Here is a 24,100-nt window from a genome sequence, read left to right on the forward strand (position 1 = left end):
CTCTTGGTAAGAGGATCCCTTCATTCCCCTCACCAATCTTGTTGCCCTTCTCTGTACACGCTCAAGCAAATGTACATCCTTCCTAAAATGGTCATGAGTACTGCGTACAGACGCAGTACTCATGACCATTGCCTTATACAGAGGGACAATCACCTTCTTTTCCTTACCACCAAAATTCCTATGTATCATTGACAAGATCCCATGACCTGCTCTAGCAGCCTGTCTGAGTTGCTCAGAAAACTTCATATCTGCCTGCACAATTACTCCCAGGTCTTTTTCATTTTCTACCACCCTAAGTGTAGTACCACACAGTTGGTACGTTACTCTGGGGTTACTTCTACCCATATGCAGTACTTTGCATTTGTCAAGGTTAAACTGCAATTGCCACCTCTCAGCCCATCTGCTCAACTTTTCCAGATCCTGTTGCAGCAGCATAGTGTTAGTAGTATCCTTGACAACCCTGCCAACCTTCGTATCGTCTGCAAACTTCGACATTAAGCCTGATATACCTTCATGAATATCATTGATAAATACAGAAAACATTCCATTCCATTTTTTCCATTTATTTACACACGAGGTGTGTAAATAAATGGAAAATTTATTTACATTTATTTCATTTATTTACAATTTTATGTACATTCTCATGTTATAAACAATTTATATACGGTTTTATAGATATATCCATTCTATATAATTGGTAATCAAGGTACTGTGTGTGTTCTTATATCGGGATGGCTCCTAGGCGTTAGTACATCTCCACTCTCTACTCTGTACTCTGTTATGGTGCAGATGGATGCGTGCAAATATTAATGTGTGTCGTTGATTTGTTTGTCTCTAGCCACTCTGCTTCCTGGCTGCGCCAACGCATGGGCAACTGCTGCCTGGTGCTTATCCTTAGCACCGGGCCTGGGTCAACTGTCATCCTGTATATCGGTGTAATTTCCACCGAAAATCTCGCACCCGCCAGAGGTAGTGCAATATTGGTGGGTTCCTGCAATTTCGCTCTCAGGTTGCCCATACCTGAGAGCCAGCTAAAAAAAAAAAAAAAAAAAAAATCAAAACGACTAGTAGTTATATGCATTTATGGTCTGAGTATCTGGACCAAACACTCCTGGTCTTAGGAGATATGTAATTTTGGTCCGGAGTCACCAGAACCAACCACTCCAAGGCTAGGAGGATGTTCTGGCAAAACAACTGTAACACTTGTATTATAACATGATTTCCTAAGGTCTTAGTCCATTGTTTTAGTACATGATTTCCTTAGTCCATTGCACCACAATCCAAATATTCTCTGTAGATTTTCTTATTTTTAATTGAAGTCACAAGTTCAACTGTCCAGTTTGATTTCGTTCAAGAAAGAAGGCAGCCCAGAAGTCTTCTCCATTCTGTGCCAGCATAAGTCTTAAAAACACTTCTTCCGTTGGTTCTCTTCCAGTTGTCGAAGACTTCTAATTATTCTCTTTTTCCCGAGAATCCTCAGCTAGATCTTCTCTATAATTTGGAATTCTAATGAAAGTCCAGAGGTAAGCAAAATGGAGTATTTTCACTTTGTGAAAAACACGTTTCATTAAGTTCTTGAAGTTTACGAGTGTATGTTGTAGTTCATATGTATTTGATCACAAATCTAGATGTCACTTGAGACCGCACAAGGTAGAACTGCATAAGTTTCAGAAGAAGTTATGCTTGTAAACTATGTTTACATCCAGTTCCTTAGTTTTTAATTTCAAGTATCACGCCCCAGAACCAAACGTTCTTTAGAGAATCCTCTTAACACCCCCCAGGGGACCTGTATATCCTCCCATTACAGTTCTATCCAAGCATCCAATCTGCGACTTCCAATCAGCTGAGAAACATGTTCTTAGTACACGTTTCTTTAATAATTCATCTGCACATCTTACAGCTCATTTCCTCGAGGGTGAATTTCTAGTCTTCTTTTAAAAACAGTCACCGAAAATGTCTGTAAAGCATTAAAATTCCTACTGCATTCGACCGAGGGACTTACGTTATCTTCTGTAACCGCTAAACAACTCTACACCAAACACAAAATAACATTCCATTTTTTTTTCATTTATTTGTACACACGGTTATTTACAAATTATATACAAAACTTACAAAGAAGATATTATACAGTTTTATATTCATTAGCATTCTCATTACACATATATAAAATACTATATTATATACGAACACGTGTGTGTGTGTGTGTGTGTGTGTGTGTGTGTGTGTGTGTGTGTGTGTGTGTGTGTGTGTGTGTGTGTGTGTGTGTGTGTGTGTGTGTGTGTGTGTGTGTGTGTGTGTGTGTGTGTGTGTGTGTGTGTGTGTGTTTTACCTGTATCAAGGGTGGCTCCTAGGCCTTAGTCCATCTCCACCTTGCACGTCTGTGTTGGTGCAGAAACTCTGCAAAGCTTTTTATCGCTTGTGTACGTCCACCTTGCCACCAGGGAGCAGCTAACACCTAGGCAGCCGGTGCCCACACCCAGGCACAAGCAGCCGAACCTGGGTCTACTGTCACCTTTAGTGCCTTGTGCACAAATCCCGCACCCACCAAAGATAGTGCAATACCGGTGGGTGCCAGCAAAAAAAAAAAAAAAAAAGTGGAAAAATATCGAAGCCGCAGTAGATACAAAAAGCCAATTTCAAAAATTCCAATAAACTTAGCGAATAAACTTATTTACATTTGTACAAAAGATAATAGAATTTTAACTCTAAATCCTAGCAATACAATTCAATTTACATGTCTTACAAATCATCCTATTTATGTTTAATGGGATACGAACATTTATATTAACTTCTCAGCTGTCAGATTTATATTCGATTTTGGATTTGAGTTCTTAGTTGAAGTCTTTTCGACTATGTATATAAAGTGCTTAGCATCATAATACACAGCCATTTCTGAATAAACTGAAAATTTTTAAGGTGGCATCGTTTTAGGTTATATCTCATATTGTGAATACTTTAATATACATAGTCTAAATTTGTTCGCAGCTTGAGGCTTTAGCCCTAAATGCGCCTTAGTCTAAATACATCATACACCATCAGGCATCTCTCATATTGTGGAGTTATACTTCATAACTGTTTTTGCCATCATTGCATCACTTGGGTACCTACCCACTCACTGACGAAGGGCCAAATAGCCCTGAAACAGTGCTGTCTGGGTGGTGGTACCTATCTGAGAATAAGTAACACTAGTCTTCTCCTTAGGTGAAGCGTTACTTATTCGAAGTAGTGCAATATCATGCCAACTCGTTGTGAAGGTATTCACAATATGAGATATAACCTAAAACGATGCCACCTTAAAAATTTTCTGTTTATTCAGAAATGGCTGTGTATTATGATGCTAAGCACTTTATATACATAGTCTAAATTTGTTCGCAGCTTGAGGCTCTAGCCCTAAATGCGCCTTAGCCTGAAGTCTTTTCTTAAAGACCGATTCTGCAAAGGTCTGGAAAGTCTCAAAGTTTGTTTTGTTCTCAACTAGTATTTTCACATTGTCCTCAGCTAGACCTGGAACCTGATTAATAGCAATACTCGATGGTCTGTATACTGCGGACAAAACAGTAAAACATGGATCCAGTCCTCCATTTGACCACAAGTGCAAAAAGGATCCGGCTCCAAACCTCTGTCGAAAAGTTTGGCCCTCAGAGATCCATGGCCTGCTAATTAATACGTCGTAAACATGCTTGGTGCAAACCATGAAACAGAAGATTAAGTAGAAGCAAACTCAACATTTTCAATATACTTCTTTGTGACTTCACCGTGCACAGACTCATTCCATCTACTTTGCCAAATACTAACCATTTCACTCCATAATCTTTTCCGTTCTGTCTTCAAGTTACTAACTGGGTCGGTTGTAATTCCCATAATAGATACCTGCAGTCCTTTCTTATGTTTATAAATCATGCCACGGTATAAGATAAATAAATCTAAAGGCAGTTCTCCTCCAAGAATTTGGAGGGCATTGTTTGATACTGTACGAGGGGCATTGTTTAGTGCCAGAAGCACTGTTCTTTGAATTGATAGTAGCTTGTTTTTAATTTTCACCTTAACGACGTTCTGATGCCAAATACTCAGTACCCACTTTAAATAGTTACTGTTTCACTTTTCACTTTCTGGCTCGCCAGCTGAATTTTTTCTTTCAGTTTCAGCAACTGGATTACATATATATTTTTTTTTGTCGTTCTGAACTCAGCCTTCCGTCATGAAGAATTATCCTGGCTACGCTCGCCAATTGTGGGGGGGGTTTATTTTTATAGTTTACCACCTCATTTATTTATTTTTTTAAGTGAATAAGCATCGTTATTAATTGTTAACAAATGAAAATTCATTTTACATAGTAAGAGAAATTATAAACAAATTTCACTGTCCTGGCTGTTTCGGTGGTGCAACAACAACTGCATGATCTCTTTCATATGGCTCTAATGTGATCTGTTCTTGTGGCTTTAGCTTTTCAGCCTGGAGTTTCTTCACCTCACCAGCAAATACCGACTCTGGCTCTGCAGTGGAATCAATACAGTTTGCTTTGATTGAAATAACAAAGTGACCACTACTTTTCAAGAAAGTGTGGGCATTAATAGCCAAGATTCGTGCTTGATCTTGTTGTGCAACGTCTGCAAAGATTGCATCTACCATATTAACAAGCATCCGATATTTATGCGGATGCCTGGCATCTTCAATAATAGGAATTATGTTAGTACGCTTCTGTGCAACACCAATCAAATCTCGTCCAGAACGATGAGAAAATTCTACAGCATAAACCAAACCTTCAGACCCCACTATGTCTGCTACATGTGACACTGTTGTTCCCGAAGCTGCTCCTAGATAAAGAACTTTGGCTCCTGGTGGCATATGAATTTTATCAACACCTCCCAAAATTGCTGCAGCTAACTTGGAACGAAATGGGTTCCAAACTCTGTATTCAACTTTTCCATTTTCATCCTCAACAGAAATTCGTTTCTCACCATATACTGAATCTCCAAGAACAAGGTTTTTTGTAACAAGGGCATCTTCTCTGCCACGTGCAATAAACACACCCTCGTGTCTATGTGGTTCTATGGTAACCTTTTTACCTCCTCTCATTCCACCTCTGCCGCCTCCTCCTCCTCCTCCTCTGGGACTTCTAAAAGATCAACCCCCTCGTCCTCCACGGTCGCCGAGTCTATTTCCTCTTCCTCCTCGGTCTCCAAAGTTTCCTCTTCCACCACGATCACCGCCTCTTCCTCCTCTAAATCCACCGCCACCTCCTCTTTAGTTTCATGGTTTTTTTATTCAAACCCCAGTCTCTTTTGGAAATTTTTATGACCGAAGCAGTAAACTTTCTAATTTTTTCCTTCAGTTTGGTGACATGAGGGAGAAAGGTTAATTTATCATCGAGGATTATGCCAACATATTTGTTTTGAGGAACATAAGAACATTTGAGGTATCTGTGAACCATTCAGTTGAATTCTTGGTAGTCTTCCATAATTAAAGTGGTTTTTAAATGTCATGAAATTTGTTTTACTCGGAGATATCTTGAGCTTGTTGATGTCAGCCCATGCCACCAAATCATCTAAGATGGGTTGGATTTTGTCCTCTAATACCTTACGTGACCTTCCTTCTATGGCAATCACGAGATCATCGGCCGAGACCACCTTTAGAGAATCCTCGTGTGTTCTCGTGAGCCACTGATCTAATACGGCATTCCAGAGGAAAGGCCCCAACACCGACCCCTGGGGGCATCCTCTCGAAACCTGGGCCTTATAAGACAGATGCTTTGCCTTGACCATGATGTATCTCTCATTAAAGTATGATCTCAGTACCCTGTACACATAATTATCACATTTAGCCAGCCTTAAAGACCTAAGGCACTCTCCCACCAGAGGGAGTCAAAAGCTCCCTCAAAGTCCACAAAAATTGCCAAAACATATTTAGAAGATCAATTCTGGATAAAGTTAGTCAATGTAAGAATAGCATCGTCAGTGGACCTCCCTTTTTTGAAGCCAAACTGACAGCATGAGCATAATTGGTTTTCCTCAAATTTCTTTAGTATTCTGGGAGCCAGAAGATGTTCGAATAACTTTCCCAGATTAGCAAGTAAGAAATTAGCAAATTAAAAAAACGTAACGATAACAAGATTCTCCACAAGATCAATTCCGGGGCATTTCTTGCTGTTTAGTCTAGCTATGGCAGAACCCAACTCCAACAGACTAAAACACTCAATATCAGTTGAACCCGTATACATACTGTTTTCAAGACGTATCTGACCTTGCTCCAATGTATCCAACCCTGGAATATTTTTATGGAACAGACTTGACACTATAGCATGTACAGCAGAGCTCCAGTCCTCAGATTCTGCTCCGTTTATTCTTACTGTATTGTACACTTCTCCACAGATTAGTTTGTTTCTGGAGATTTTGTAAACTAATCCCCACGGTTCCGAATTCCCAACCTGTTTGACAAATCCTTGCCAACAATCTATTTTACCATTAGCTATTTCATTGTAGTATCTCCTCCGAAGATCTCTATAAGAATTCTTGTATGCTTGAACATCCGGTTGAGACAGATGTCTGTGTTTTTGATATTCTTTCCTTGCGTTCTGAACTTGCGATCTTAAATTTGCAAGATCTGAGTTCCACCAAGGGACAGGAGTTGCCTTGTTGTGTTTTTTCTTCGCTGCATAATCCGTGGCCAGATACAACTGGGTTTGCACAAAATCAACAATCTCCTCAGCCATTAATATATTAAGGGATTCGATCATTTCTGTCGTAAAGACAGCAGAGAGAAAATCTTTAAATTTGTTCCATTTAATAGTCTTAATGGAAAATCTCCTAAGATCAGTAAGTTGAAGGTCATCGACTCGCTGCCCAGGAAGAAGATCATAAACTATGGCACGGTGGTCACTGTTGATTAACTCTGGGACAACATCCCAATGAGAGATACAACAATCAATTTTGACAGAGGTCAGAGTAATATCAATGTTGCTTTCACCGTTGACGGTCGAAAAAGTGTAGGGTTTATTAGGCAAATTTTGAACAGTAAGTCCATGAGCAAGAATAACATCTTCCAGGGCCGAACCACGAGGGTCAATAAACCCACTATGCCACATATTGGATTTTGCATTTACATCACCTGAAATTATCAAGTTTTTCGAGGCAAACTGTGTACATAATCTATCTATACTGTGCAGAGCCAATTGGAAATCTTCTGACGGCGGGCAATAGAGAGAAACGATGTCGAAATTTATAAATTTCGAGGAGACAAGCACACAGACTGCGTTCTGACAACATTCACCAGAAATAGAGGTGACCACCAAATCGTTATTCAAAATGACGATAGCTGTCTTGGGCGAACTGTCAAGCGAATGCACAATTCTTGCAGAAGTTGGGAAGCCCATTAGCTTAAATGCTCTACCACCAATTTGTGCAGAGCAATAAGGTTCCTGAATACAAATAATATCCATTTTATTCTCAAACGCCGCCACCCTTATCTCGTCCATAGTTGCCCTAGCTCTTTGGCCGTTAATTTGTAGGATTTTTATGCCCTGCTAAGAATAATTTACACTCAAAAGAGGATTTGGATTAGCCGTGTTATTCATATTGTGTTCTCTTTTCTGTCAATTCCACCGCTCTTATGTATTCGGGACAGCAGCTATCACGAACAGAATGTTGAAAATCTCGATTTCTCCTCTTACAGTTGACACATTTTGGTGGCTCCTCTTTGTGCGTGCATTGGAACAATGGCCGCACGAGACTGTTTTGTGCGAACAGTTTTGCGCTGAATGTCCATACCCCAGACACCGAAAACATTTAGAAACAACTGTAAATTGACGAAACCAGTGTGAGGAGAACGCCAGAAAAATACGGTCATTCTGCATTATTTTTGGAGCTAATCCAATGACCCAGTTAGTAACAGGATTTCCTGCCCCAGAACTGAAACTGAACGTGATTCCTTGTCTCACCTCTTCAAAGCCAAAGCCAAAGTCTTTCAAGTTTTTAATGTAGAGATCCTCTACAATGTCCTCTTTGGAATAATCCTTGGGGATATTGTATATCATAACTGTGGGGCGTTGCAAACGGGGTTCATCCATAGCCAGACCAACACCAGTCAGCGTTGTGGAATTGCAAATGGTTTTTGCATCTGTAGAGTTAATCGTTTCAATTAGAACACCATTGTTTCTTAACAATCTAATGTTTTTAATCTTGATATTTCTGTGCTCTTTCCTTATTGTGTCAGTGACCTTGTTTTTGGTGTTCTGACCACTAGTTATTGAACTGTCAGGCGAAGGCTTTAATATTATTATATTGTTAGGATCACTACTAACTACACTTTGGTTCCTGGGTTTAACATATTCTGCAGTTCTGGATTCAGATTCAGACACACCTTTGTGTTCTTTAGTAACAACTCCTGAGGGGATAGTCCGATCAGCTGGACGTTGTGCCAAAATTCAAGTGTGTTCTCTAACAACGTCCGCAAAAGACGTAACTTTAGGATCTTCTTTAAAAAGGTTTTCAAAAAGGTTTGCCCTTACTTGCAATTCCTCTGTCTTGACTTTTAAACGCTCGTTCTCAATTATTAATGCAGTAGTTACAGCCTCAAAATCTTACCCTAAACCCTGGATAAAATTAGAGGCAACCTTTGTTACCTTACTCGATTCGGCTGCTAAGTGTTCCCCTAGAGATCTTTTAATTTTTGTAATTCTATTATAGAATATTGTATTTCTGAACCTCTCGATCCTTGTAGGGTCGAGAGGTTCATTTTTTTCCATTTATTTGTACACACAATTCTTTACATTTTATATACAAGAACTTACAGAGAAGATATATATACAATTTTATATACATTAGCATTATCATTCTCATTATACCTATATATATATACTATATTATATATGAACACGTGTGTGTGTGTGTATTACCTGTATCAAGGGTGGCTCCTAGGCCTTAGCCCATCTCCACCTTGCACGTCTGTGGTGGTGCAGAAACTCAGCAAGCTTTTTATCGCTTGTATATGTCCACCTTGCCACCAGGGAGCAGCCAACACCCAGGCAGCCGCTGCCTGCCCCCAGGCATAAGCAGCCAAGCCTGGGTCTACTATTACCTTTAGTGCCATGGGCACAAATCCCACGGTCGAGAGGTTCAGAAAAATCAAATCCTTCCACAAAACAAGTGTTTTGTAGCAAGTCAGACTTGGGTACACAAAACAACATAGTGTTTTGTGGAAGGCGCCAGGTTTCCCACATCTGCGCCATGGTACTTTGTGAAGAATTTACAGAATCTCTGTAAAAGCCAGAAAAAGTGTGGTGTCTGGTTTGTGACAGAGTTGTGCTGTGGTCTGTTGTTCTGTCTCTGCTTAGCCGCAAGGCCCTAAGGGAACCCCACGTTGCCCGCCACCACCAGTGGTGGCGGGCAACGTGGGGTTCCCTTAGGGGCCTTGGGAGGTGAGCCAGGCTGCCCATTTTACTCTGGCTGGCCTCCGCCAGGGTTGCCTGAGCTTCTTGACGGAGACCAAAAAAAATAAAAATAAATAAATAAAAAATTAAATAAAATAAAATAAAAATAAATAAAATAAAATAAAATAAAATAAATAAAATAAAAAAATAAGATAAAGTAACAGATTAAAAAAAACTAGTAATAAAAAATAAATAAATAAATAAATGAAAAGATAATAAAAAAATAAATAAAATAACTAAAAGTAAATTGATTAAAAAAAAAAAAAAGAGAAAGAGAGCGAGAGAGAGAGAGAGAGAGAGAGAGAGAGAGAGAGAGAGAGAGAGAGAGAAGAGAGAGAGAGAGAGAGAGAGAGAGAGAGAGAGAGAGAGAGAGGATTTGAGGGGGAACGAATTTGAATGGGTTGACAGGGGAGAATAAATCCGCCCTAATTTAGGCGAAGTATAGGAAAGAGTGTGGGTTTAAAGGTCACAGGGGACAGGTGTCCCTGTGTAATTGCCAATGGCATAGTGCCTGTAGATCCCGCACTGAGGGCAGTGCCAGCAATCCCGCACCTAGATCGGTGCCAGCAGTATATCCTACCCATTTCGGGTTTGCTTCTAAATTTTTATATCCCGCACTCCGAGGAGTGCCAGCATCCCGCACCTTGGATGGTGCCTGCAATAGATCCTACCCTATTTGGGTTTGCATGATTATGTCTGCATTTTTCCGAGGGAATAGAGAGTTATCCCACGCCGGTCCGGTTTAGTTCTTGGGCTCTGAGTTCTGCAATCTTAGCTCGCCTAAGTGCAAATGTTTCCTGCGCTTAGGTGGTTAATGCCTTATAGGTATGTTCCTCGAGTAGCAGAGTGGATTCTTGATTGCGAGGGTTTCTCTGTATTGTGGTCAAGAATTTAAGCCTAATGTTGTCGTAGCTGGGGCACTCATACATGAGGTGCCCCCAGGACTCCTCTTCGCCGCGGTGGCAACGTGGATCATTCTCGATTCCCATGGCGGTCAGTTTTTGTTGGAAGGATCCATGGCCGGTGATGATGAAGGTCACATGGAGGCCAGACGAAAACCAGGGTGGAGGTTCTGGGTGAGTTGAACTTATGGATAGAGGGAATCGTTTTGTGATGGCCCCTTTTGTTGTAGTGTCCCAGTCATGTTGCCATATCTCTTGTAGATGTTGGGTTATCCGTTGTCTTTCCTGCCTGGTGCCGTTTGTGGTGTCAAGTTGAAAATTTAGCAGTTGGGTTGGAACTCCCTTCCTTAAGTGATAAAAAAGCCCTCTTTTAACCACTTCTAAGTATAGTGGCTGACATCCAGTTAATACCTGCAGAGCAGGGGTGCTGACGGTGCGGCACGCCCTGCAAATTGAAAGGAGCATGAATCTCTGGATTGAATCCAGCTTACGTTTATTTCTTGCTAGGATGGCTTTTCGGTACCAGATAGAGGCACCATAACACACAATTGGCACGTATGCCGCTTGGTATATCAGAGTAAGAGCTTTGTGCTTCAGCCCCCAGTCTGCCCTGCTGACTCGCCTTATCATAGCACTGTACCTTTGAATTTTGTTGGCTAGATACTTTAGGTGGTGGTGGAAGGTAAGCCCCGAGTCTAAGAAGATACCTAGGAGCTTGACTTCAGTGTGCAGCCGTATGGGCATAAAGTTTAATTTTATTGTAGGTGGTCTTGTGATTTGTAGCCTGCGTTTAAGGAGTATGGACTTTGTTTTCGCTCCTGAAATGGTAAGGTTGTGCAGGGCTGCCCAGTTCTGAAGTTTTACCAGTGCTCCATTTGCCATTTTCTCCAGGTTCATCCTGGTGTTAGCACATACCAAAAGGACAAGATCATCCGCGAAGGCCAAGGACTCAACACCTCCCAGGTCCATGCCCAGGAACTCATCCAGGACAATAGACCAGAGGAAAGGGCCAAGCACAGAGCCCTGCGGACAGCCTCGATCGATGTACCTAGTCACTGTCTGGAATCTATTGGTAACTTGGACTTTTCTACCAGTTAAATATGACCTTAAACTGTTGTATAGGTTGTTGGAAAAAAAGCTCTTCTAAGAACATTAACCATCCAAATTATTCCACAACAGCTACCGCAGATCCACTATGCTACCCGGTCAAGATCCACCGCTACAAATCTAGTCACCACCACTACCAAGATCCTCGAGGCATTTGAGCACCGTTCGGAAATCACCGTTACGTATATCGACGTCCAGGCAGCATTTGATTCCGTATCCGTTCACGCATTGGCAAGGTTACTACGTGAGTATTACCTCATTGGTGGAGACGTGCTCTGGTTTATTCAGAAAATGCTCGAGAACAGGACCATTATTGTTCGCGATGGCAATCTGCGCTATACCAGGACTATTACAGCTGGAGTTCCACAAGGCGGGGTCCTGTCCGGAATCTTGTTCTCAGCTATTCTCGTGCCATTTGTGATAGGCCGAACTGACATCCTCACCTTTGCCGATGACATAAAACTGTTTACTCCTATCAACCCTGGAGACACTGCTGAATACATCAATACCTTAATCCTTCAGAAAATCCAGAACCTTGAGGCCTTCCTCTCCGGTTTCGGACTTCAAATCAATCCTGAGAAGTCAAAACAGTTGACTTTCTCTCTCAAACCGAGCCCAACAATAGTACAACCCATTTTAAGAGGATGCGCGATTTCTGCCGTCCAACAACATACAGATCTGGGCGTTATTTTTGATCAAAAGCTCTCCTTTCTACCGCACATAGACAACTTGCAAATAAAGTTCTGTCGACTCCGGTGGATGATTAAACAACAACTAATGCACGTCCATGACCAGGCTGTGGGGTGCAGATATATTACGACATGTGTTTATCCGGTAATATTGTATGGCGCCGAAGTCTGGACCTCAACTGCTACGACCCATCTTAGACGGATTTTCGCGGGGGAATTCTGGCTACTGAAGTGGGCCATATGGAAATTTCGGCTTCCCTCTACACCAAGGACCACCAGATGGCGGCAGCTCTCAACATGAGACGTCTTCCTGCCATCATTCACGAGAGAAGACTCGTCTTTGCCATCAAAATGATGGTCGGCATTATTTCAGTGCCAGATTTCTGGGCTAACTGTGGATGGAGGATCCCGGTCCCAAGCCTTAGGGCTAATCCAATCCTACAGGCCATTCCAAACCGGTTAAAGCTAACTGAGCGGTTCCTACCCGTGCAAATGCTGCAAGACATACAGTCCTTGGACGGCGACCTCTACAAATTCGCAGTCGACAAGGAATATAGGCAGAAAGTACTCGGTCGACTTCCTTCCCAGGACCACGTTAGAGGACAGTAGACCCTGCTCCCGGAGACCTATTCATCACTGCCCTGAATCCATCATCACAGTGTACAAACTTTTCAGGAGTCATAATGCTCTTTTTTTTTTTTTTTTTTGTGTTTATTGTATTATATGATTTCTTTTATGTAAACCCCTGGCTTGTAGCCGTGAAGGGAGTTGTATACAGCAATGTGCTTTCTGTATATAATAAAGAATTCTTCTTCTTCTTCTTATTTGATTGCCGAAGCCTCCGAAGAACACTGGGCCACCATAGTCGATCAAAGGCCCCAGCGAAGTCTACCATGATTGCAAGAGAGTACTTAAAGGCCGTGTGAGTTGCTTGAGTGATTAATCTGTTAATGGCATATTCTGTGCTGCTACCGGCTTTGAATCCAAATTGCTTGTCACTTGGAAGCTTTTGTTCTTCATATCTGGCGGTTAAGCGAAATATTAGTAGGCGTTCTTGTAGCTTGGCCATTACAGAGAGCAAGGCAATCGGGCGGTAGGAGGTTGGAATTTGTGGTGGCTTGTCGGGATTTTTCAATATAAATTTCAGGGTTACCGTTTTCCAGGATGTTGGAAAGATGCCTTCTGTCAGGCACCTATTTAGAAGGCTTAGGAGAGTAACAGGATAGTATTCTGCAAATTTTTTAACCACATCCACTTCTAGCAGATCAGCACCAGGTGTTTTTCTTACTTTCATTTTGTTTATTGCCAAGTCCATCTCAATGTTAGTGAAGGGGGATTCCACAGAGGCAGGATGATAGTTGTGATTTTCATCTACTATTTCTTGTTGTTGTTGAGTCATAGCTGCAGCTTCAATGGGATAGATGGTGTCTAGAATATTGTTAATGCTATCCTTCCAGATGTAAGTAGAGGAGCCATCCATCTTTAGTGTCGTATCGAGTACCTCTCCTCGCGGCAGCTTGTTTGTTACGATCTTGAAAACGATGCCCCAGGGGTCCTTGTTCCCAGAAGTGGATACCAGGGTTTGCCACGTTTGCTTTTTACTTTTACGAATTAGCTTTGTGTATTCATTTCTGACAATGCGGTAAGCCTCCCTGGCGGCATCTACCTCATGGGGAGGTAGCCTTGATCGAGCCTGCTGGAACATTTTTTTTGCATGGTGGACTCTTCTTCTGAGATCCTGTAGTTGGGGATTCCACCAGGGAACTGCATACCGGTTGGGCCCTCTGCGTGGGATGGAGAGATCACATGCAGATCTTATGGCAGTGGTAATAATCTGTACGCAATCGTCTGAAGGGAGTGCTTCAGGGAGTGGAGTTTCTTCAGGGAGTCTTCTTGTTAGCTCAGTCCGAAAACGTTGCCAGTCTGCCTTTTTTGAATTGTACCGTATCACATCTCGTGGGATCGGAGGGGTCCGTTCCACAGAGCGAACCAGAGAAAATGATATCGCTCTGTGGTCCGACGTGGTCCAGGCTTCTTGTACATTTGGCTAGTTTGTTGGCAATGTCTGGGGTGGCTGCTGTAACATCTATGGTGCTCTCCCAGAGGGGGCCGCTGTAAGTTGGAAGTTCATCTGGTCGGTTTATTACTTGGAGGCCTGTGGCTAGGAAGAATTCTTCTAGTTTTGCACCATTTCTTTGTGCAGATGTGTCAGGGGTGCGACTGTGCCAGAGCAGAGATCTGCAGTTTGCATCCATGGCTATTAGTAGTCGTCCCCCCGGGAGAGTCTCAAGAGCCGTCTGAATGGTTGAGATCGCAGGGGTGATGTCTTCACCAGGGTGAGTATATATTGTTAACAGGAACAAAGACCCTAACTGAGTTATGATTTGTGCACAGGCACTGTTTGCAGTGCAGAGTGGTGTTATCTTTGTTGTGCTGATTTCTGGGTTTCTGATGATTATTGCTGCCCATGGGGTTTCGGTTTTACAGTAGACCATTTTATAGGATGCAGGGTAACCTGTGACCACACCTGAGCGAACAAACGATTCCTGTAATAAGGCCATATCAATTTGGTTTTCTTCTATTTTCACTTTTAGTTGGTCAGCTACCAGCCTTGCTCTTTGTGCGTTTAGTTGAACTATTTTTATTTCATGGTTACACAAAACAACAATGGGCCCAATACCGAACTCCGGGGAACTCCATTAATAACATTTGTCTACGAAAATATTGGTGTACTGTTCAGTCAAAGAGTTTAGCCAGGCTCTTTTGCAATGACATGAGTTTGCATCGTTTTCATCATCTTTTTTTGGAAACTGGAACTATATTGACCCGCTTAAAGCGCTTACGATACTTCCGCAGGCTCAGAGACAAGTTTAAGGTAGTGACAGTCTTTTTTCCAAAATAATCCTGGAATGTCATCCGGGCCTCTAGTATAGTCATTTCTCATGCTTTTTAATGCCGAATTTAAATCTTCATCAGTGCTAAAGAGGTTAATGAGGATATCATCTTTAACAGGTGTGAAGTCAGGAAATGAGGCAGGTCTCAATGTATCATTTGTTTGAATTCTAGAAAAGTGTTTGGCAAACTCTTGAGCAATACTGAATTCGTCAGATAAGAGAATTCCATCTGCGTTTCGGAGTTGTAACTTTCTACTGGTTATGTTCTTATGCTTCATGAAATTCCAGAATGGTTTGATATCTCTGTGAGTAAGCAGACTATCCTGAACTGACTCTGTATACATGTTGTAGGAGTTTAATATGAGAGTTTTCACTTCTTTGCGGAGTTGGCTGAATATTTCATAGTATTGACTGTCACCTGTTTGCTTATATTTGTTTCTGTAGAATTCTTTGGATTTAATTTTACGTATTAGTTCACTATTATACCAGTGCGGGTAGGTAGAGCGTGCGGTAAGATGGGATTGAGGAACAATGTCAGATATAACTGAATGGACACAGTTAATCAGGTTGTTGGTGAGCACATCGATGTCATCCATAGCGTCAGCGAGCTGCTTGTCTACGTTTCTTAGAGCTAGGTTGAGCAGAGGCCAGTCAGCCTTTCTGAAATTGAATCGAGGAGTACGGGAGCTGCATTTGAAGTTATGAGAAGTCACTGTGATGTCAAAAGTAATTGGTGAATGATCCGAGTGAAATATGGGGTTGTCGGTGTGAACATCTATATGAGTAGAGGAAAATATTAGGTCAAGGTAGGCAAATTCTCTGGTTGGAAAATTGCAAACTTGCTCAAGACCATAGCTGTGATGGAGAAGAAGATCCTAAATTGGCCAGTTGACAATTAAAGTCACCCAAAACCATCGCAGATTGAATTAGCAGGAAAGTAGATTGCAGCGAATTTTCTAAGTACTGAAGATCACTATAAGTTAAAGAAGGTGGAAAATAAAGTAATACGATTAAAACTTTTAACTTGCCAAGAGGAAGAAGGCAGTATAGTGATTCAGTATTTGTGAAATTTGATGCAATTTAACAGAGTATGTGGTTAGAATGTATAATAGCTACTCCGCCTCCACGAGATCCTCTGTCCTTTCTATGGATTATACACTGAGTAACCACTGAATTATGACCACTCTTATGAAAAGTGAATGCGACTCGTTGACCACATCAGATACGAGAGTGTGCAGTTAGTTGACCTACGTAGCATAGATAAGGTGTCAGTGGTTCAGTAGGTAGTAAAATTCCGAACGTGATGGGTAAAAGGAAGGATTTATCGGACTTTATTTTTAACATTTATTTTTATACACAACAGGCATTCGCCCAGTTGAACTGATTAACAGAGCAAAGGTTGTACAAAACTTAAATAGAAAGGGTGCAAGAATATTTGCTGTTTCTATCGAGGCAGTGTTAGGTGGGTCGGAAAACTGCTAGATTGGGAGGATTCAAGGACTAATAGATTAACAGTAGCCACTGGAAGAGGTAAAAGAGATTTTTGCACTGCTTCTATTGGAATCAGGAGCAGCCTGGAAAACAAGATGCATGGTATTTCAGAGACTGCTGGGAGTCATTGCGGTACACGTACAGGTGCATGTATACTTGCGTGTACACCAATGCTAGGAGTTTAGTAAATAAATTTGATGAATTTGAGGTATTGCTCAAAACATCAAAGGCAGATATTGTTGGGATATCAGAGACGTGGTGTCACACAGATATAAGGGATGCAGAACTGCAATTTGGGGAGTACAACGTCTACAGAAAGGATAGACAGGATAGGAAGGGGGGAGGGGTTATGCTATTAGTTAAGAAACACATAACATCCAAGGAAGTGAAGCCAGTCGACATTGCTGGACAGTGCAGTGTTGAGTCAGTTTGGTGTGACATAAACATTGGGAGATCAAAATTGAGAGTAGGAGTGTGCTATAGGCCTAATGACTCTGATGAGTATAATAAGGAACTGTACAGGGAAATAGAGTGGGCCAGTAAATAAGAGAGTCTTATAATGGGAGATTTTAATTTCCCAGATATTGACTGGAATTTGTGGGTTGGTCACTCACACACTGAGGATTTATTGGATGATTGTTTTCTAAATCAGCATGTTCGGGAGGCAACTAGAGGGAGGAATACTCTTGATTTGATTATCAGCAGTGATTCTTCATGCATTAAGAATCTGCAGATAAATGAACCACTAGGTGGCAGTGATCACAGTGTGCTGAAGTGGGATTTACTCAAAGAGGTAACTACCATCAGGGGTAAAGGGAAGGGTTATTGCTTCCGTAAAGGCGACTACGATGGACTGAGACAGTATTTAAATTCTATACAGTGGGACCAACTGATGATGTTACCAACAGCAAATTCAAAATGGGAAGCATTCAAAGAACTTATCTTGGAAGCTACTAGGCTTTACATACCAACTAAGAAATATTGTTCAAGGTTTAGGCCAAAATGGATGTCAGATGAAGCAATGAGGCATATGGCAGAGAAGAAAAATGCATGGACTACATATAAACTAACACGTGACACAGTTGCCTATGGCAGATTACGAGAAATCTTTGGCAAAGGATACAAAGAAAAACAGCAAAGAGTTCTTTACTTATGTGAACTCTAGAAGGAAGGGGATGAATCAGATTGGTCCACTTGATATCGATGGCTCAACTGTTGATAATCCTGCTCAGGTAGCTAACAAACTAAATGATTATTTTGCATCGATATTCACACATGAGGAGTTATTCAGGTAGGGGATGAAGTAAACACTGGCAGTGAGCTAGATGATCTTGTAATAATTGAGAGTAAAGTGGAGTAGAAATTGTTGAAATACCAGAAAGGCACCCGGGGTGGATGGGATCTATCCAATTATATTAAAGGAGGCAGCAAAGGAAGTAAGCAAACCCTTAGCCATAATTATAAGAGCTTCCTTGGACTCCGGGGAAGTACCCATGGACTGGAGATGTGCAAATGTGACCCCAATTCACAAAGGAGGATCAAAGGGCGACACAAGTAATTATACACCTGTGAGTTTAACTTCTGTTCCAGGAAAATTAATGGAGGCACTGGTTAAAGAAGCACTGCAGGATCATCTAGACAAGACTTCAGTTATAGCTCAGACACAGCATGGTTTTGTTAAGGGGAAGTCTTGCCTGACCAACTTGATTGGATACTATGATGCAGTCAAAAAAGAGCTGGATGCAGGGAATAACTTTGATATTATATACTTGGATCTTAGAAAGGCTTTTGATACTGTTGCACATGGAAGACTGCTACACAAATTGGAGCAGTGTGGCATTGGAGGCAAATTGCTGCTATGGATAAAGGGGTGGTTGAGGGGGAGAAGACAGAGAGTGGTAATCAATGAACACTGCTCATCGTGGACTAATGTTATTAGTGGAGTCCCTCAACGTTCAGTGTTGGGTCCATTATTGTTTTCTGTATTTATAAATGATATTGATGATGGTATATCAGGCTTAATGTCCAAGTTTGCAGACGATACGAAGGTTGGCAGGGTTGTCAAGGACACTACTGACACTATGCTGCTGCAACAGGATCTGGAAATGTTGAGCACTTGGGCTAAGAGGTGGCAAATGAAGTTTAATATTGACAAATGTAAAGTTGTATGTAAAGTCAATGATATATAGGAATTTTTCTAGCAGAGATAAGGAGTTGATTATTCCCTTGTATAAGGCAATGGTCAGACCACACCTAGAGTACTGTATACAGGTCTGGAGACCTCATTTCAAGAATGATGTAGAGCTGCTGGAACGAGTACAGAGAAGGGCAACAAGATTAGTGAATGGAACAAAGGGGTGCTCTTACGAAGAAAGGCTTAAGATTTGCAAATTACAGTGTCTGGAGACTAGGCACCAGCGAGGTGATCTGATAGAGGTGTATAAAGCCTTGAATGGTTTAAGCATGCTCAATGCTGATGGGATTCTTCGTCTTGCTCAGAAAAATCACCTGAGAGGGCATAAATTCAAATTGATTAAAGGCAGATGTAGAATAGACGTGAGGAAATTTGCCTTTAGCCAGCGGGTGGTTGGTTGGTGGAACTGACTTCCATCCCTTGATTGCTTAAATAAGTTTAAGGCTCAGCTGGACAGGTATTTCGAACGAACGGAGGGGTGAAGAGGAAGGGTTTTTTTTTTTTTTTTTTTGGCTGATGCTGCATAAGCTTGCTTTCTTGCATCAAATGCCTCTACTAATGCTAAAGTAATGCAAGATCGATTTGATTAGAGTGGAACCATAAGTCAGTAAAAAGCATGGGTTTGTTGAAGGGAGATAATGCATGACAAGTCCAATTTATCTACTATAAGGTCTTCTTCACGAAGGAACTGGATGCAAAGAATAATTTTTCATCATTCTTCTCTTTCTTGGTGATTCCCTTCTACTTTTGACTTTCTCTCTCTCTCTCTCTCTCTCTCTCTCTCTCTCTCTCTCTCTCTCTCTCTCTCTCTCTCTCAGGGTTACTCAGGAACTTTTTTTTTTCCTGGTACAGCATAAGCCTCAGGCTTCCTTGCATCATATGGATGATAATAATAATAATAATAAAACAAAAATAAATAGTAGACTAATATACTTGGTATAAAGTGTAAAGTGTAAAGTGTATTTAGGGTCATACGGCACCAGGGGTTTCCCCCATCTCCGCGTTGTTTACATTGTGATGGGTGTACCAGTTTGCTGGAAATGCCAGAGATTTAAAAGTGTATGGATATTGTACATGTGTAGTGTCGTGTACCGTTGTTCATCTGGTCATTTAGCCGCTGGACCCCTACTGAGGCCCAACGTTGCCCCACTTTAGCCCCGTGGAGGCAGACCAGGTACACCAGTATTATAATTATTTACTCTGGCAGGTCCTGCCACCTAATTTCCTTAGATTTCAGTGGCTAGGACCTAAAAAAAAAAAAAAAAAAAAAATGCACATATACGACATACAAAAATGCATATGCATACACATCAATTGGTATAAGTTAGTTCGCGTGGTGAAGGCGCTAGAATGAGAAGCCGAGAGTTTTGGGCGAAATTTATTTGGATGGTTAAATTTGGATTGTGTGGGACTGTCGCTTGCGTATAGTTAGAGAGGGGGAAGGGAAGTTGAAGATTGGGGGGGATATAGTCAGAGAAGGAGCCGATAGGGAAGGTAGCTCCAGCTTGCAGTGGGGCATGCCCATGCCCCACCAGAAAGAAGAGAAGGGTGGTGGAGGTTAAGGAGATGGCAAGCCGTCTCCCTCCCCCACCGGGGAAGGGGAGTAATAGTGGGCCAGACAAGGGAGCTGACCCAGATCGCCAATAGGGCGTGAAGGCTTGTGGCTGCGAAGTGGTCGTCTATCATCAGTGGCCTACCATCCAGGTTGGGTTGTTTGGATTCAGTCACAATGGGAAAATAGGGATTGGAGACTCCTGTTTTTGTTGTGCTGGTTATTCCGCAGGTCAGTGCGGCTTGGTGTGGTCGTTCAAGCAGTGAGCTATGTTGGTTCTGGTTGCTCAGGGTTTGCTGGTGGCGGGAGGGTTTGCCGTCTGGCGTAGAGGCTCTGGGCAAATTTAGAGAATTGCTTGTAATTTGCTTCATTCTCCAGTAGATAATGCTCCTGGTTTTTGGGGTTGAATTGCATCTGTGTGATCAGGTGTCCACGTAGATCTTCATAGTGCTCACATTCATACATTATGTGGTCCCATGTCTCCAGAGAGCCACACGCGCACATGGGATTATCTGTGATGCCAAGGAGGTTCAGTTTGTTGCGAATCGCTCCGTGTCCTGTGAGGAGGTAAGTGGTGTAGCGTCCGGGGTTGAACCATTGCGGATATTGTGGGTAGACCTGTTGGAGATTAGGTAGAAACTTTCGAGTTATTTCACCTTTGGTTGAGTGAGTCCAACGTTGCTGCCAGATTGTTTGTAGGTATGTTTCCAGTCTTTTCTTCTCTGCCTGTATGTTATTTATCGGATCTGTGGTAAGGTCTTGATACGTTGTGGCTTTTCCACGCCTGAGTTGCTGCTGCATTCCTGTGCGGATTACTTCCAAGTCGAGAGGCAAGGTTCCCGTGATAACTTGCAGTGCATGTGTTGATACTGTATTGCATGCTCGGGTGATGGTTAGGAGGATCGGTCTGTGTATTATTTCCAATCGTCGACGATTAACCACTGTTGAGGCCTTTTTATACCAGACGCCGGAGGCATATGTAACTGCTGGGATGATGGCTGCCTTGTAGAGGAGCGCAAGGGTGCGCCTCTTCAGCCCCCAGTCTCGGCGGGTGACCCTGGCAAGCATGGCTACGTAATTTTTGATCTTTGTCTGTATATAGTTGAGGTGGGGGGTAAACGATCGGTTTCTGTCTAGTATAATTCCAAGGTATTTAAGTTCAGTGACAAGCTTAACGGTTCTATCATTGATTCTAATTTGGGGCGGTCTGGTTGGGGTCAGGAAGCCTTTTAGGAGTATAGATTTCGTCTTGGTTGACGAAATGGTCAGGTGATGTCCCTCCGCCCAGTCTCGGAGGGTGGTTAGTGCTTCGTTTGCGATGATCTCCATCTGAGCCCTAGAGTTAGCGGCCAGTACCAAGGAGAGATCATCAGCAAACGCCAATGATTTGACGTTCCCTAGATCCTTGCAGAGGAACTCATCAAGTACACAGTTCCATAGGAGGGGACCCAGTACCGAGCCCTGGGGGCATCCCCGACAGATCCGGCGCTCCACCCTACAATAGGGAGCATCTACTAAGATTCTTCTGTTACTTAAGTAGCTCCGCATACAGCCATAGAGATTCATTGGTAATTGGGCTGCTCTGAGTCTTGCAAGGATGCTCGGCCACCATAGAGCATCGAACGCCCCGGCAAAATCAATCGAGATGAGGAGGAAATATTTTCGGTCGCAACTCTCTGCTAAGTCCAGGATACATTCCAGAGCGTCAACGGTAGATCTTCCAGGTTTAAAGCCGAATTGGTTGTTTGCAGTTAAATTTGTTGTGTTGTAGTGTTCTACTATCCTCTGTTTGAGCAGTTGTTCAAATACTTTGCTTAACACCGAAAGTAGGGCTATTGGTCGATATGATTCTGGCATCTGTGGCTGTTTGGATGGGTTTTTAAGTATAAGTTTCACGCTGGCCACCTTCCAGTCTGAGGGGAACCAGCCAGAGCTAAGGCAGTGGTTGTACAAGTCTAGGAGGAGGTCAGGGGTATATTCGGCAACTTTCTTTACTATTTCCGGCTCCAGCATGTCCGGACCTGGAGTTCTTTTGCTTTTTAATTTGCTTATGGCTGTTTGTAATTCATGGTGAGTGAAAGGCTCTTCTATTCGGGTGGTTTGGTAAGCTTCGTTGGCTAGACAAAGTAGTTGTTGTTCAGGAGTATCATTTCCGTTTAGTGGTTTGAAGGTGGTATTTAGGATGTTGTTGATTGAATCTTGCCAATTTTTTGTCATAGTGCCTTGCGGGGTAATCGTGGAGGATGTCACCTCCCCTCTGGGCAGTTTGTTCATGGTTATGCGATATATTATGCTCCATGGGCTCGAGTTGCCTACAGTAGACACCAGGTGCTCCCAGGACAGCTTCTTTCGCTGCCTGATCATCGCGGTATATGTATTCCTGGCATCCCTGTACTGCTGCCTGAGAAACTCCACCTCAGGTGGGGGTATAATGAAAGTTAATTCAAACGGGAAAAGTCCAGTTCACAAAAATAAAAGAGATATTCATGACGTCAAGTCCAGCGCTATGTGAACTCGCAGAAAGCAGTTTGCTGCAGGAGACATCATCACACACACACGAATTAATGAGGACATCTTTAGCCCAGAACTCATCGGTCAATCGGTCAACCTACTCCAAATAGTTCTGTGAAATTGTTTCTTGTTCACAGCCATATCCAAGTCAAACTTGTTCATGAGTGCCAATGTTCTTTTGAAGAAGGAGTTCCTGGATATCTCTAATCTGGAGCTACCGATGTGGAATGTACTCTTCTGTTTAGTAGCCACCACTGGAGCGTGAAGGTAAATACAACACAGAAGATCCGGCAGGTAGGTTGAACCAGCGAAGATGTGGTACAACAGTTTTAAATCAAGAACAGTTCTCCGAGTTTCCAGAGATTGAAGCTTGAAGTAGGAACAGAGATTCCGGTAGAAGATTCTGTGGTTAAACATGGGGTTACGTCTGGAAAGATAGTAAGATAGTGGGAGATCGACGAGCTGGTGCCTCGATTTCCCAAACGGCTGAACTGGTGGGGTGTTCGAGAGCCGTCGGAGTTAAAGTGTACCAGGACTGGCGTCAAAATAGTCAAACGACGACCCAATGATAAAACTGCAAAGGTCAGTGAAAGGTTGATGTTAGAGGGGAGAGCTGGGTCCGACAACTCGTGCAGGTCTACAGGCGCAGCACTGTTGGAGAGTTGTCTACCCAATACAAATGGGCCAACCCGGAACACTATCTGGCATGACCATGCGTCGCACGCGTGGGCTATACCAGCAGACGACCCCTACGGCATCCTCTCCTAACCAAGGTTCATCGGCGTAGACTCGCCTAGTGCAAAGAGCATGCAAGTTGGACGCTAGAAGACTGGAAGAAGGCGTGCTGGTAGGCTGAGTCACAATATTTACTCCACACTATGGATGGTCGTGTGCGGATTTGGCGTCAACAACACGAGGCTCTTCATCCATCATGCATGGTATCAAAAGTGCAGGCCAGTGGAGGCGATTGTATGGTGGCATGTTTCAATGGCATGAACTTGAACCCCTGGTGCATGTGGAACAACTTATCACTGGTCTCCGCTATCGTCAACTGCTTGCTGACTGTGTACACCTCGCTATTTTACACTTTTCCCGAATGGTGCTGATGCGCCATTAAACTTCCAATAACCAACCAACCAACCCGAATGGTTAAGATGTCTTCCAAGATGACAATGCGCCGAGCTATTGGGCAATTGTTGTGCAGGAACGGTTAGAGGAACACAGTTCTGACTTCCAGCCTATCGAGTGGCCTCCGAACTCCGCCGATATCAATCCCATGAACACTTGTGGGACAGCATATCAGGCGTCTGGATACACCGATCACCTGCATAACTGC

General features: G+C 42.6%; 2 protein-coding genes across 2 annotated transcripts in view; one reads left to right on the forward strand and one right to left on the reverse strand.

Annotated features, from left to right (window-relative positions):
• LOC150085112 (pleckstrin homology domain-containing family H member 1-like) overlaps positions 1-24,100 on the forward strand; it is a 919,142-nt gene that overhangs the window by 126,208 nt on the left and 768,834 nt on the right. The gene's annotated exons all lie outside the window — the stretch shown is intronic.
• Positions 4,357-22,470, reverse strand: LOC150085113 (uncharacterized). The gene is given in 3 exon segments (XM_090375307.1): positions 4,357-5,242; positions 7,764-8,112; positions 21,948-22,470. Coding segments are annotated over 3 exon segments (1,758 nt in total).

The sequence above is a fragment of the Mastigoproctus giganteus genome, chromosome 6 (assembly GCF_048544385.1).
Source record: "Mastigoproctus giganteus isolate SK-2022 chromosome 6, ASM4854438v1, whole genome shotgun sequence".
In the NCBI taxonomy this organism is placed as follows: domain Eukaryota; kingdom Metazoa; phylum Arthropoda; class Arachnida; order Uropygi; family Thelyphonidae; genus Mastigoproctus; species Mastigoproctus giganteus.